The 16051-nt window shown below is 44.0% G+C and overlaps 1 protein-coding gene across 1 annotated transcript in view; it reads left to right on the top strand.

Moving 5' to 3' along the window:
* The window catches only part of VPS4B (vacuolar protein sorting 4 homolog B (S. cerevisiae)), a 23285-nt gene extending 7234 nt beyond the window's left edge, over nt 1-16051 (top strand). The window contains exons 3-11 of the mRNA XM_006892731.1: nt 1374-1530; nt 4355-4422; nt 8262-8381; nt 9826-9982; nt 10417-10565; nt 11039-11120; nt 12076-12295; nt 13850-13990; nt 15934-16051. Of these exons, the coding sequence (XP_006892793.1) occupies nt 1374-1530; nt 4355-4422; nt 8262-8381; nt 9826-9982; nt 10417-10565; nt 11039-11120; nt 12076-12295; nt 13850-13990; nt 15934-16035 (1196 nt within the window). The 3' untranslated portion in view covers nt 16036-16051. The remainder of the gene's footprint in view (nt 1-1373; nt 1531-4354; nt 4423-8261; nt 8382-9825; nt 9983-10416; nt 10566-11038; nt 11121-12075; nt 12296-13849; nt 13991-15933) is intronic.

The following is a 16051-nucleotide window of genomic DNA, read 5'->3' as shown; positions in this document are numbered from 1 at the left end:
TACACACCTACACACCCCGCTGCTACACACCTACACACCCCGCTGCTACACACCTACACACCCTGCTGCTACACACCATGCTGCTACACACCCCGTGCTACACACCCCGCTGCTACACACCCCATGCTACACACCTACACACCCCGCTGCTACACACCCCGTGCTACACACCTACACACCCCGCTGCTACACACCTACACACCCCTCTGTTACACACCCCGTGCTCCACACGTACACACCCTGCGGGGAGAGGTTCTGGTCCTTCCATAGGAATCGTGGTAGCGTGCCTGAAAATTCTAGGCCATCTATCCACAAAAATTCCCCCTTTCCTGTGACTTTTATGTTTTCAGGCTTGGCTCACATTTAACTCTGGGTGCCAACCAGTCTTCTTCCTTCCAGTGCCAGCTCCTTTTACTAGTGATGGGCTCCGAGTATGTAATTTGAACTTGGTCATGATTTTCAGGAGCTGTTTGAGACTATTCTGGTTTACAGATAGCATGGCACACATCTTATGTGCATCTTTACCTGTGTGCATTGCGTGCTGCTATGTGCCAGGCACTCCCCTCGGCTCCAAGGAAGAAGCAGTGAGCAAAGAGTGAGTGACAGCCCCTGCCCTCGCCGGTGTTAAACCTCATTGACACTGAACTGTGAATTTAGAGCTTTCTGTGCAAAAGGGACATATTTCTTGTAAAGCTTAAAAAGAAAGTTTAGCAGATAGATCATGTCAGATTTCTCTCTGAGGTTTTCTGTCGAAACTAGATAAAAGCCGAATCACAGGTGGTAAGTTGGTGATTTTCCTGGAGCTGTGGGGCTGGTCCTGGGCAGCTACTGCTCAAATCTACCTCTGATTAGCGCCCCAGCTGCGTTGGTGGTAGACACAGTGTTACGGAGTTTCTCCACTTTGTACATGCTGTGAAATAAACCTAGACAGACATTGATGGAAATAATTAATAATGATTTACTGCTGTTAACCTTTGTTATGAGGAGCCTTGGTAGTGCAATGATTAAAGCACTTGACACTGAACCAAAGGTTGCCAGTTCAAACCACCAGCCACTCCATGGGAGAAGGATGCAGCCATCTGCTCCCATAAAGATTTCCTGCCTTGGAAACCATATGGACAGTTCGTGCACTGTTGTAAAAACATGGTGTGAGTCAGTCAACCTGACAGCACAAGGCTTTTAGGTCTGCTTATTGCTGGTTTTGTGTAAGACAAGCAGACTTCAATTAAGCTAAGATTACTTTTGACACACACTCTTCGCCTGTGGCCCTTCTAGTAGAAATGTGTTGATTATCAGTGGTTATCATGAGCTAAAGAGTGTCCACCTTTCACAAGTAGAGTGCTCATGGAAACCTCTCCCCTTTCCCCCAACAGATGAGGCCCAGGGTGATAAAGCCAAGCAGAGCATCCGGGCCAAGTGCACGGAGTACCTGGACAGAGCGGAAAAGCTGAAGGAGTACCTGAAAAAGAAGGAGAAGCAGCCGCATAAGCCAGTGAAAGAGGGCCAGCCGAGTTCAGGCGAGGAAAAGGGGTATGTGCTTTACGACATTAGATCCGATTGTATTTGTTCATTCTTAATTAGTGAAATAAATTTCCAGTGTTGAAACTAGAAGTCAGCAAGTGTGGCCCAAGGGCTAATCTTCCCAGTTTTCTGTTTTTATATGAAAGTTTTATTGGAACCATGCCTCAGCCAGGTGTTTACCTGTCATGTGTGGCAGCTTCCTTGCTATGATGGCAGAGGAGTTTCAGTATCTGCTGTTTACCCCACAAAACTAGAATGTGTGGTCTCTGGTCTTTTATAGAAGGTTGCTGACTACTAGTTTAAATTGTCCATGTTCCTCTGCTGTTCATAGCTTTTTCATGAGCGCTTTGCCTCACATACTGCGGGCAGGTTGTTAGGAGAGGCTATTCCTTAGAGAAGGATTTGATGCTCAGAAGGGTAAAGGGTCAGCAAAGGAAAGGAAGACCCTCCAGCAGGTGAATTGACAAGGTGACTGCTGCACTGGGCTTTAATGTGTCAGGAAGTGTGAAGATGGAACAGGAAAGGACAGGGTTCACATCCGTTGTTCATAGGATTGCTATGATTCATTCTCGACTTGATGGCACCTAACAACAACAGTTTATGCATAGGGGATTATAGAGTCCAAAAAGCTCTCATGGTTTTGCTATAGAAAGGCAAAACATTTCACCCCAGGCCATAAGGTAACGCTGAAGTTAAGATTATGGTAGCTATCTGTGAATTGGCCTTTAGACTAGTGGGACTCTTGGTGAACACCACCCGTGGAGCAGTGTGAAAAATAACTCCATTTCTGACAGGTTCGAATCTCCGCCACGTCCTTCAGTGAAGATTTGCATCTCCGTCATAGCAGACATCACTTTATAATGACATCAGAACCCATTTTATTGTTAATACTGCCTAGTTCAGGGATACATCACTTACAGATGCAAAATTCAGTTATTCATCGACTAATACACACATGCCAAGCAAGCTCTGAGCTCTGTGCCAGGCCCGGGATTCTCCTTAGGACTCTGGCCAGAACCTCTGTGACTGTTCTAACTGCCACTGGACGTGGCTCCAGGTAGCAGGTTCCAGTCATGACAGTTTGGGCTGTGGTGATCGGCCTGCTTGTGTTTGGGGGAAGGTTCTTCTAGCTATGGGGCGTGTGGTCCCCTAGCTCGGACCATGCTGCTGCACAGGATACCGAGGTGGTCCCCTCTGGTCATCAGGGATGAAGTGCTTTGCGGACATCACGGCTGCCACTACAGACCATTCAAAGCATTTGAAGACTGTAAGACCAGAATTAACTGGCTGCCTCAGACTATTTGGAAAATGTTGACCACCTAAATTTAAGGCTTTATAATCTCTAAGTCAGAATATGTACTTGGATCAGGTGGTTTCCAGTGACATCTAGAAACACTTTCTTTTGTACAGAAAGTACTGGCCAGCAAAGTCAGACACCGCATTTCAGCATAGATTGAGCTGCCCCTGGTTTCCTGTCTGGAAGCTCAGGTGTTTATCAGAAGATTGGTGCTCCCATTCTGAAGGTGGCAGGGAGATGCTGCTGGCTTTGGCTGCCAAGAACTCGACTCCTCCCAAGACGCTCCTGCCGCAGAGGCCTGTCTTGTCCCTGCCCCTGGAAGTGCCTCTGGTCTTGCTGAAGCCCCTTCAGGGGTCTGATGGGCATTCATCGGTGACAGTTCTGTACTGGGAGGCCATGCCACAGCCAGGCTCAAAAAGAGATTTACCATGAGGTATTATTGGTTACTAAAACATCAAGCCAGGAGTGCATTCAGCTGGAAGAATGCCCAGCAGCCCTCTTGGGGTGTTCTGGTAGTGGCCCCACTACTGTCAGCTACCCACCAAGCACTTAGGATGCTGGGACTGACCTCCACCCAGCCGTGCTTTCTCCACACTCAACGTCTTCTAAGTAGCATACACCCCACGCTGATAGGTGGGACCTTCACCTCATGTGGATCTCCACCTGCAAGTGAGCTCAGGAAGGGCTGCTTTTTCAGAAAAAGCCTTTCAGAACAAGAAATTGCCTAGTGCGTTACCTGATCCCTATAACCCCACCCTCCTAGCAAGCCCATGTTCATATACCAATCTGTCATGCTTTTTAATCTGCCTTTAGGAAAATACAGTATGATGCCACGTGTGTGGTGATCATCTTCCTGGTAAACGAGTCCTACAGCAGCGTTTGTAAGGGCTGCTATACAGGCAGTCATCTGCTAATCCCACAACTGAACACAGGTTACTCTGTGTTGACCTTGTTCGGCCCAGGGCTGCTGAGCTCGCCTTGTTGCCACATCCTTGAACTTGGGGCACTCCTAGCCAGGAAGGACCTGTGTTCATCAGCCCGTTTGAGGCGGTTTCATATTCATCAGGAAGCCTCAGCCATCTAAACCCGAAACCAAGGATTGTAGATATTTGTGTCTCTGATACTAAGTGTTCAAGTTTTTCCTTCAGTTATAGGCGCTCATCGCAATTTATATTTTGCCTGGTCCTGATGCTGTGTTGTTACTTCTGAATCTTCTGTAATTCTTCTTAAGTCCTTTGCTGAGTGAGATGTAAGGCTGATGTTTGTAAGTTCATACATACGGGGTGTGCGGGGGAATGCAGAGCCTGCCCCTGACTTCATTCCTTCTGTTCTTTTTGTCCTTTCGTGTTTATGATTTAGTAATGGTGGCTGACATGCCTGCCTGTCATTATATTTAATATGTTCTTCGAGGGTAACTTTTCATGCGAATGTCTCATTTTGCCGTAAGTATTTGAGGTTAATAAGTTCTTCTGCCTTTGCCTTACTCATTTGTGAGGAGTGAGTGATCATTTCAACGTGTCACGTTCTTTTCATTAGGAATGACAGTGATGGGGAAGGAGAATCCGATGATCCTGAGAAAAAGAAACTGCAGAACCAACTTCAAGGTTGCTTTAAATCTTACTTTTAAATTATTACCTTGCTGCAAAGATTCATAGTGCACTGCTTATATGGTTTGAGGTTTTTTGTGTTTGTAGGAGTTTACAGATTACACCAATTTTTCATTCAGTCATGCATGCACATTTTATAGTATTAATTACAATAGATCAATATATTTAATACAGTGTCTCCTCAGTTTATCATATGTATATTGCCTTTCCTTTTATCCACCTTCTCCATTAAGTTTTACTCCCCACCACCTCCTTCCTCTCCTAATCACCATCCAAAACCAGGTGGCCCTGTGTGTAAGCCTTCCCTCAGCTTTTCGACCTCACCGGGCCTTTTGGAAGACCCTTGCTTTGCTGAGCATAACAGCCTCTCAGTGCACCTGTGCCACGCAGCGTTGCGTGGTTGTGGAGTTGCCTGCTGACTTCTCTCTTTTGTGCTGGGTTATTTTGCTTATTGCATTTCTTACTGTTATTTTAGTGTTTTCTGAGACTTTGTGATTTTCCTCTTTTTCATTTTGATGATGAGGCTTACTAAATTCATGGAGGTGACCCTGTAAGTTATTATTCCTAAAACAGTGCGTTTTATCTTGAAACCCCCTACCTCTCCCTCTGGAAGGTCACTGTGAACAGCGCACACCCTGGCCTTTGGTCCCAGGCCTTTCTGAGAACAGGTTCGGTGGGGTAGAGTCGCAGTGGTCTGGCAGATGGTGATTTTGTGGTTTCTCTCATGTAACAAAAGTAATGTTTGGTTTCACATTTCCTTTAAAAAGCTTCTCAGCCAGCTTGTTGCCTTTTGGTTTTGTAACATTTCTCCTCTTACAGAAAGTAACATTTACGCTACTGGATCTGTCGATGATACTTATTCTATCAGCTGTTGAATTGGGCAGGAGTTAGGACTCACACTTGGCCCTGTCACTGTTGTTGCTGTAGCTGCTTCACTCATTTATTTCCTTGTCTCCTCTGCTCTTCTCCTATTTCTGTTCTCCATTTCTCTCTTGAAGCTCTTCGTTTTCACCCTCCTCACCTGTGAAGGCCCCTTTTAGTCTCCTCTGCCTGAGTGGAATAGCAGAATGAAAAGGACACAGATGTTGGCTCCATCACCTCTGGGTTCACTCTAGGATCCAGGGCTTATGATTGACCTCATCTTTGACATGCTCCCTGCCTTCTTGAAGCTGAGTCCCCATCTCTGAAATGGAAAGTAACACTTTCCTTCCATTCAGGGCTGTTAAGAAATTAATCACAATATAAAATCGTTTCTTGATGTTTGAGAGGGAGCTGTGCTGGCCTCGTGGGCAGAGTCTCAAATTCTAGGGGTTCAGTAAAGGGTAGCTCTTATTCAACTTAAGAAGGCACATGATGAACTTCTGGCTTCTAGAAATGCTCTGATTTGAGTGTTCTTCAGTTTGTTAGTCAGTGATTTTTCACACTGTATTTTATGCTCCATCCTCAGTTACGTGCATTTAGTTCATCTGAGTCGTTGGAAACTGCACAGTTGAGGAGTTCCCTGCTGTAAGCTCAGACGGGCTTGGCCAGGCCTTACCTCTCCTGTACCGGGCTCTTCGTTTTGGTCGTATTTGAGTCTTGCCGACCCTCCTGCTGTGACGATAGGAGAACACAGTACCTGTTACTAGGTGTCCAGTATGACTCATAATGACCCTGTGAACAGTGGATCTGATCCATTCCCTGTGCTGTGCCATCCTTGTCTCGGACACACTTGACCCTGTGTCTGCAATCACTGTGTCAGTTCATCTTGTTGACTGTCTTCTCTCTTTCACTGACTCGGCACCTTTCCAAGTAATCACCTTTCCTAGCACCATGCCCGCCGGAGTTGAGATGAAGCTTCACCGTCCTGGCTGCACTTTCTCCAGGACATACTTGTTTGCTCTTTTGGCAGTCAGTCTGTGGGATACTGCGTACTCTTCTCCAACACAAAGGCACAAGCTCTTTGCTGCCATCCTTGTTCATTGTCCCGCTCTCAGAAGCAGAGCAAGTGGTTGAAAAGTCCATACCTTGAATCAGGTGCATCGTGGCCTTTTAAACTGACATCATTGCTCTTCAGGACTTTGGAGAGGTCCCTGACTGCAGACTTTCCCAGTGCTGTACTTCTCCTAATCTCCTAACTAACAAGGGTGATGATAATGGATCACATAAGATGAACAAGTTGACAGTTTCAATCTTTTCTCCATTTATCATGACGTTGCTTATTAGTTCATTGGTAAGGTTTTTTGTTTTCTTGATGTTAAGATGTAATCCATACCATAGGCTGTGGTCTTTGATTTTCTGCAGTAATGCGCTTTAGTCCTCCTTACTTTGAGCAAGCAAGGTGTGTCACCTGCGTAGTGCAGGTTGTTGAGGAGTCTTCCTGTGATCCTACTATCACGTGCTTCTCCATAGAGTCCACCTTCTCGAATGGTTTGCTCAGCGTACAGTAATGAGGCCCCCACAGTCAGGACCGTAGTGTGGAAACAGTGCAGGTGAGACTGGAGAGCATTTCCCGATGCTGCAGTCCGAGGGCAGGGCGTGGAGCTGCCCCTTAGCACCCGCTGTCCAAGCAGGACCAGCTCACACCGGCTTCTCACTTGTCTTTTCCGGGTGACTAGAGGCCTGAGCCACATGGCCTTCCATGCGGCCAGATCTGCTTTCTACCTCTTCATTCTCCACAGTAAGAATGACATTGCATCATCAGTTTTGAGGAAGAGCAAATTTCAGGATGAAATTTTTGTTTAAATACACTGTTGAAGATTTGAAACCCGTGAACATTGGATTGTGGAATCAGTTTGAAATATCGGGCTAAGAATAGAATATGAAAGATGTCTTCAGTTTTCACATTTGGAATCTTTTTTTAAATCTTTTTTTAATTCATCTTCTCATTTAATGGTTTGTTAATGGTTTTCACCATGTAATGCCCTTTTTCCACTTTCCGCTCTTTTTTTATGAAACAGTATTTTAAATCATCTACTTTTGTTTAAGTCATGGCACTTATGTGTGATACTTGATTGTTAGAATTTAGAAAGAGTTGATGATTTGTGTGTTCTGTGAAGCTCATTTTGCTATACAGTAGCTTTTGTTAAGTAAGAGTATACTCAAATGTAAATATCTGTAATTATGCCATCCAAATGTTTCAGTTCTATTTTCCTACAATCCCTCCTTTTTAGCATTTTACCAGCGTTTAAGCCGTGTCTGATAATCTGTGTTGTTGCTGGTTGTTGCCGTCAGGTTACGCTGACTCACAGTGGCCCCATATGACACAGGAGAAGGGCCCTTCAGTGTGTGTGAGAGTAGTCTCCGCTGAAGCCACTTGCCAGGTCTGTTTCCTACAGGGAAGGAACCCTGTGTAGATTCGAAGCACTGACCTTTTGCTTAGCAATGGAACATAATAGCCATTGTGCTTCCTTTCTCTACCTGAATCTGTCTTCAGTGGAGCTTATTTACTTTTCTGAAGGAGAGTAGTTAGCCCTTTTCTTTTGATGAAAAGGAGGGTGATTGGGTCAGGCCAATTGATAGGGGCTTCTGACCCCGGAGACTCCCTGTTAAAGGCAGGCAGTCTGTGTAATGTTTGGTGGCTTTCTAGCGCGCCGACATCATTCTGCCCCCTGAGTCTCACTGTGACCGCCTCCTGTCACTAGTGTGGAAAGGCTGAGTATCCTGCACGCCAGGTCATCCAGCACTGCCCCTCGCCCGCCAGCAGCCATGTCCTTATCACACGATTAACGGAATCTCTTGACTCCTAAAGCTCTTGCAGACGCTTTTATTCACCTTGCGTTAGCCTGTCATTGCATGTTGGCTTCTCATTGTGACAAACCAACCTCCTTAACTTCTGGATCGCATGCTTCTCGTAGGGGCCATTGTCATAGAGCGACCGAACGTAAAGTGGAGCGACGTTGCTGGTCTCGAAGGGGCCAAAGAAGCCCTGAAAGAGGCTGTGATCCTGCCCATCAAGTTCCCGCATCTTTTTACAGGTGAGGGGACTCTTAGGTTGTGTCATCTGGTGATTTTTCAAAGGCACTTAGATGACTGAGGTCAAACACTGTGAAATCTTGTCTGCCACGTTCTTGGGTTACTGTTGTAGATTGTGATTGTCACACAAAGATGTCTGTTGGGTTTTGTTTACATGTTCACACAGGGAGTCAGGGACAGGGGGTGGTGTGCTGCTAAGCCAGAGGTGACACCTCTCTGGGGCTTTGCCTCCACCAGTGACTTTGTGAGAAAAAGATGGACAGTCTCCACCCGTGCCCTTTATTAGCCTCCAAAACTCGACCAGAACGTCAGCTGTGGATTCTGGTTCAGAAGCCATGATTGGATTCGTACACACACACACACACACACACACACACAGAAACTAAACCAGACTCCCTGCTGTCAAGTTATTCTGATTTACAGCAGTGCTCCACCAGGTTTCCAAGGTATAAATCTTCACAGGAAGAAACTGCCTGGCTTTCTCCCACAGACTGTCCAGTGGATTTGAACTACTCAACTTTTGATTTCAGCCCAGTGCAAAATGGAATTGGCCGGTAGAGACTAGGGAAATTAATTTCACTATCATACCCTACAATGCTGTGTGTGAGCATTAAAAGTTGAAGCATAGGTCCACCTGCAAATTTTTGGACATGGGAAATGTCCTTAGCATATGAAAATAAGAAAGCAGAAAACATTATAAAATTATGAATCACATTTTGTTACAGAAATGTAAGTGCTGAGAAGTAAGTCTAGATAGTTGGAAATGAGAACGTTAATGTATGCCAAGTAGATAAGATTATGCATGATTTGTTTTTTTAACCTTTTCTGTGGTGAGAATCCTGTTCACTTGAGTTTGACAATGTGCATGTAGTAGTTTTGTAAAAGGCTTTCCATTTTCTCAAAGTGGCAGAATCGTGAGCTACGTCTCTCTTCTCTGGTGGAAGAGGCCAGCTCTTTGTCCTGTTTGGAGAGAAGTGCTGACCCTCTTTGGTGGGGCTCAAGTGAGCAGCATGTCCGTCCTAACCATTCCTTCCCCTGTCCATCATGGGACACACTTTAGACTAAGTTGTCACTGATGATGTTGCTGTATGCCGTTGAGTCAGAACCAACCCACATCTGACCCTCCAACAGGTTTTCACAGTCACTAAATCAACACAGGAAGAGATTGCCCATCCTTCTCCTTTGGAGCAGCTGGTGGATTTGAACTACATGCCTTTGGATTTGCAGCACAGCTTCTTACCACTAGGCCACCAGAGGTGTCTCCATAGAAACCCCAAAGAAAAAAAAAGATTGAAGGCCTGTTTGCCATAGAGTGATTGTTGCTTAAATGTGACTTTTATGCTGACCGTTAGTTTTGTCTAATAACCTCTCCATAGTGTTCTTCAGTGCGGATGTTGTCTACGTGACTGACATTCTCAACGTTCTTTTCTACTGCACGAATTTCAGGCAAGAGAACGCCTTGGAGGGGCATCCTGTTATTTGGGCCGCCTGGAACAGGAAAATCCTATTTAGCCAAAGCTGTAGCAACAGAAGCAAACAACTCAACATTTTTTTCAATATCATCCTCTGACCTTGTTTCTAAGTGGTTAGGTGAAAGTGAAAAGTAAGTGACAAATTGATTTTTTTTTAACATTTTGGGGTTTTTCAGTCTGATAGTTTTCTAAAACATTATGGTTGAGAAATAGGCAAGTATTTAAAAGTTAGGATAGTAAAGAAAATGAGAAATTATTTGGTATTTTTTTAATACAGTTTTTCAGTATTTAAATAACCAGGTACTACAATAATAGTTGTCTTACACCTTTAACAGCCATCCAGGGAAGTGACATGTCTACTCATGTCCTTGTCAGATCAGCTCTTAGTTTAGAAAATGGATTTCTTGGAGAACCGCTGGCAGGCGGGAAGAACTGAGCCAGAACCCTGGCGTGTGACTGGAGTTCTTGTAATAGCAGTCTGTCACGTTGCTTCCGTTTTTTCTTTGAGACTGGGGGGTTTTATCATTTTTTTCTTGTTTAGAACTTGAATGCTTTTATTTTCCAGACTTGTTAAGAACTTATTCCAACTCGCCAGAGAGAACAAACCTTCCATTATCTTCATCGATGAAATTGACTCCCTTTGTGGCTCACGAAGTGAAAATGAAAGTGAAGCCGCACGCAGAATCAAGACCGAGTTCCTGGTTCAAATGCAAGGTAGTGTGGCTCGCTTCTGAGCACCCCTGTGTGCACTGGCCCTGGTGGCCCAGCAGCCATGGAGGACAGCCCTGCAGAAGCGCGTGTGGCTGTGTGGCCGCCCCATCATCTTTATTCATTCCAGTTCTCTCCCCGTGCACACAGAGTTGTGCCACCCTGATAAGGTCTGGTAGCACTCACAGGGCTAAATGGTAAAAAGAATCACATACATGCAACGCTCCAGGAACAGCGTCAGGAGGGCACCTAGACCTCGGATGAAATCTTTTAGGAAGCACCTAGGAAAGAATATCACATATGCCTCCACGGTCTGAACACTTACCTTAGTAATGTAATGTTTGGTCAAGTAGTGTTTTCAAGATGCAGCTGCTTCAACATTACAGCACCACAGAATGTGTGGGTGTGGTTTAGAGAACACCACAGTGACCACACCCCACACACACACCCCCGGCTGACCGCTGCCCATTTCTGTGCAGGGGTTGGTGTGGACAACGATGGAATTTTGGTCCTGGGAGCTACAAACATACCCTGGGTTCTGGACTCTGCCATTAGGCGAAGGTAGGATGGCTCGGGGCTCGTCTTGTTCCTAAGGGTGAATGTTCAAAGTCTGTTCATTCTCATGTTTAATGAGGAGGCATTCTGAGCTTTCAGGGTATTTCTGAAGTACTTCTGCCTTGGGGGTGGCTGTTTGTTTACAGTATTAGAGAAACATGTCACCAGTGCTTACCTTCGGGAGCCCTGATGGTGTGGTGTTGCATGTGGTGCCTTGAGCAGAGTTCAGAGTTAAGTTCTCCACGCCAGAGTAACTTGTAGGATATGTCATTTCAATGCCTTAATTCTAGGTGGACACATAATGGGGCCAAGAAACATGAAGAAGGCCAGACCACTTCATTTTGGTTCTTGGGCATCTTGGTTGGTTGGTTGGTTGGTAGTGTTCCTTGGACTTTGCCATTTAATGCAACTTAAATAATAATGTGTTCAGCTCTGACAGCCACGGACCTGTTTAATTGTCAAAATTGAGCTTTATACCTTGTTGTCGGCTGCTGTCCAGCCAGCCCTTAAACAGGGCGCCCTCAGCACAGCAGACCGTGCAACCGGTTGGTTTTCATTGAATGAGTTTTGAAGCGGACTGCTAGGCCTCTACCTCCTGAAAGTCCCCACTGGGGAGTGGAAGGTGCCTGGGTTGGGAAGAGCCCGGGCCTCCCGCATAGAACACAAGAGGTCTACCACCGCATCTACCATGCACTTTATGAACTGAGAATACTTGATTGCCTTCTTTATTCTTGGAAGTATCCTAAGTTTAAAATAAAGCAGATACATATAAATAAAACTAAGATACACAGCACATAAATACTGCTTTTTAATTTCTATTAAAAATAAATATATTGTTTTGCTTACAAAGTTCATATCCATTGTGTTTCATATAATCATTCCCATTCATTATATTTTATAAAATTAATCAGCATTGAACTATGCCCACCATTGCTTGACACATTTTCTCTTTTACTTTCAGGTTTGAGAAGCGGATTTATATTCCTTTGCCCGAGGCCCACGCAAGAGCTGCCATGTTTAAACTGCACTTAGGGACCACGCAGAACAGTCTGACAGAAGCGGATTTCCGAGACCTGGGCAAGAAAACAGACGGCTATTCGGGGGCGGACATCAGCATCATTGTGCGGGACGCCCTGATGCAGCCTGTTAGAAAAGTGCAGTCTGCTACACATTTTAAAAAGGCAGGTGACCTTCCCTGTCCTGTTGAAGTCAGTCTTCAGCCATTGTTGGCTGCCCTTGAAATGCTGGTAGCAATGGTTCCAGTACAGTGTGTCTGCACAGTACGTGGCTGCACGGTAGAAGTACTTCTTTTTTTCATTGAAAAGAAACTCTTACACTAAATTTTATTCGTTAATAATCATAAAACATTTTCAGGTTTTCTCTGAAATGATTGTTGAAGCATTGTTCCGTGGATATGTTACGTAAATTAAGTGACTTAAACATAGTGTTGTAAAGCTGCCGTTAGAGTAAGTAGGATATCCTTGCTCACAGTCCAGTGCTCGGACAGCTCACCACGCTGTGAAAATTACGAGAGCGAAGTTCTTCACTGTCTCTACATCCTCTGCATTCCCGAGAATGAAGCACATTTATGAACCCGCCGACAGCTGAGGTTTCCGACTCCTCACGTAGCTGGCCCGTGGGGCTTCCAGGACTCTTGATTTTCTCTGTAGATCACCTCCTCTTTCCTCCTGCAGGGTGGCTGATGACCCTTTGATTAGCAGCTGAGTGCTCTAGCCATTGCACCACTAGGACGCCTTATTAGAAGAGAAAATGCACCAGTTTGTTACCAAAGACGTGCAGTCTAACTATTTGTACGTGCCTCAGTGTCATCAAAGGAGCCCCGATGGTGTAGTGTGCTGTGTGGTGAGCTGCTCCCTGAAAAGTTGGCAGTTGAACAGCTGCTCCGGGGGACAGAGATGAGCATTCTCCTTCCACAGGATGCCCCGCCTCAGAAGCCGCTCAGTGCCAGTGCGGTGGTTGGGCCTGGTACTTGTCGCAAAAGGGTCTTTAGCTGGATTATGTTAAAATTTTTCTATCTTTAAATTCGTTATAAATCAAAAAGGCACTGAAATTGCATTGGGTATTTGCTCTTACATTTGAACACGTTTTTGTTGAAAGAGATAAAAAGATTTGGTAATACCACAGTAGAGCCCCAGTGTATCACAGAAGTTTTCAGTTGTGAAGAAGAGAGAGTTAAAACATTATCAGGTATATCCATTTTTGGTGTCTCAGGTTTATTACTACACGGTAGGGCATTGGAGACAAGTCTTGGCCATAGGTAACGGCTTGGTTTTTGTTTGTTTTTCAACTGATTTTCTTCTATGAGCATATCAATAATTTATTGTAGAACATTTCAAGACCATAAATAAGCATCAAGGAAAGAATGAAAATAAAGGAGCTCTGGTGGCCAAATGGCCAGAAGCTGCACTGCAATCCCAGAGGTACACGGTTCGAATTCACCAGAAGCTCTGCTGGAGAAGGAGGGGCAATCTCCTCCTGTACCATTCAGAACCAATTTGATGGTACATGGACAAAAAATAATAAAATTTTTAAAAGAAGAAAAAAGAATGAAAACCAAAATCCATCATGTCACCCAGAGATAACCGGGTTTGGGTTATAAATTCCATTCTGCTTCTAGGAGTTCTAACAAAATATTAATAGATTGGTCTGCTTTTGTGATAGTGACCTATATCATCATTGGCTCTGATCAATATTTGGCATGATTCTTGTTCCAGGCTCGCGGGCCTTCACGAGCAGATCCTGACAAGATCATAGATGACCTGTTGACGCCTTGCTCCCCGGGGGACCCTGGTGCCATTGAAATGACGTGGATGGATGTCCCAGGAGATAAGCTTTTGGAGCCAGTTGTTTGCATGGTTCGAAACTTTATTTTCCTTTAAGAAAAAAGTTCAAAGTCTTATACTTTATAATCTCCCAAATGAAAATATTTTTATTTCAAAGTACTCTTTCCAGATTAAAGAGTATGACAAATAACTATGATTATTCTGGAAACACTATGATTGTGCATACTTCTGTAATTTTACTCACAAAAATAAGTGTATTTAATTTAAAGTATAAAATATAATTATATTAAAATATATTTTTATAACATTTTAATATTAAAAAGCTGTTCAAGACAGGTTTCTTATCTTAAAGTGATGTTTTTCTTCTAGATGGTAAAATTTGAAATTTGAGCGGTATATTATCTGAAATGCTTGTTTATACTCCATAAGTCAATATTAAGGTTATACTAAAAAGTAGGCTTCGGAAAAGTTGTTTTGTTTGCCCTGAATTCCAAATATTTTTACATTTTCAATATCTACACACAGTCCATTCTATTGACTCCATTGTAAATGGGTTCTGCTAAGTAGAATACCTTGTTTTTATGTCAGCTTTTCTTGCTTTTATGTCAGCTTTTACTGCTTTTGTTACCAAGATCTTTAGAAACCCAGCAGGGTTTTCAGCAGTAAGTTATAACATTGAACGTTGGAGAGTGGTAACATCAGCCAGTCATACACTGCCAAATGCTGTTATCGGTAATGCATATGAGAACAGATGGTCCTACATACGAGTCTCTCTAACTCAGATGCATCTGTGTCAGAATTCTCCAGACACTATAGAATTAAAATCATACACTGCTTTAAAAATACATGAAATTCTGTACCACAGAATTTATTACTGGAAGTTGAATTTTCATAGTTTATGTTGGAGTAATGGCCTGTGGCTAAAGAGTTGAAGCTAGTGCAAAGGCAGGCAGTTTGTATGCACGTGTGTGTGTGTAGATCTGTGCAAAGGTAAACTTGGGTTTGTTAATGATAATGTTTGAGAAGTTAATTGGAAATCTGTTTTTATTCAGTCCTCAGTGAACAATTTAATACTCTTTGTGCCTTTGAAGAATTTGCTGTAATGTAGAGTTTTTCTTTTGTTCCTTTTTCTTACAGTATAAGACAAAGGTCTTGGAATTTGGTTGGGTTGTTTTAAATGAATCTTGATAGCACCATCTTGATTTAATTTCAAGTAGTTAAAAAATGTAGTTAATTTCTTTTTACTAAAGGATTGAGTTCTGGTAGCTTAGTGGTAAAGAATCTCGCTGCCAAGGCAAAGGTACACAGTTTGAATACACCAGCTGCTCTGTGGGAGAGGGACAGGCAGTCTACTCCACTTCAGTTAACGACGTCTGAAAACCTGCTGGAGGGTCAGCTGCGGGTTGGTTCCAGCTTGACAGTACACAACAACAGTTCTGAAATCTCCTTAGTTGCTCTTTCCTAGAGGACATTCTGGTGAATGACCCTGCAAAAGACTTAAGGAAATTAGTCAGGAACATAGACAGGAGTGGGTTTTGGAAGGCCTGGATTCTTAGACAGGGAGGATTGTGCTTCTGCTTTTCATCAGGACATAACCAAGGATAACCTTCTGAAAGAATCCTCTTCTTGGGAGGTACTGTGAATCCATCCTGACTCACAGAGTCTGTCTCTCCGGGCAGAGTAGGCCTGCTGCCCTGTAGGATTTTTAGACTGTGATGTTTAGAGGGGCAGGTCCCCAAGACTTTCTTCCTTGAAGCCAGTGGAGCAGGGAGGGTGTTGTAAGGAGGTAGGCTTGAACACCCAACCTTTCAGTTCGCTGCCTAGTGTTTAACTGCTGAGCCACCTAGGAGGTTTTAGAAAGAAAGCATCTCTATGGTCTTTGACCTTTGGCATACTGTAAATATGTATATTTAATTTTAGTTAAAATTAGATAACCATACTTGCATTACCTGTAATAATGTGCAGACTTTTTGTTTCATGAATATTAACACTTCTCTCTCTTTGCCCCTTGACAGTCGGACATGTTACGGTCACTCTCTAGCACAAAGCCCACTGTAAATGAACATGATTTATTGAAGTTGAAGAAGTTTACAGAGGATTTTGGCCAGGAAGGCTAAACCAAAGATAACAAGG

Source organism: Elephantulus edwardii, unplaced genomic scaffold (genome assembly GCF_000299155.1).
Source record: "Elephantulus edwardii isolate Elephantulus edwardi_28Jun2011 unplaced genomic scaffold, EleEdw1.0 scaffold00118, whole genome shotgun sequence".
Taxonomy (NCBI): Eukaryota; Metazoa; Chordata; class Mammalia; order Macroscelidea; family Macroscelididae; genus Elephantulus; species Elephantulus edwardii.
This window is presented reverse-complemented; position numbering and strand designations above follow the sequence as displayed.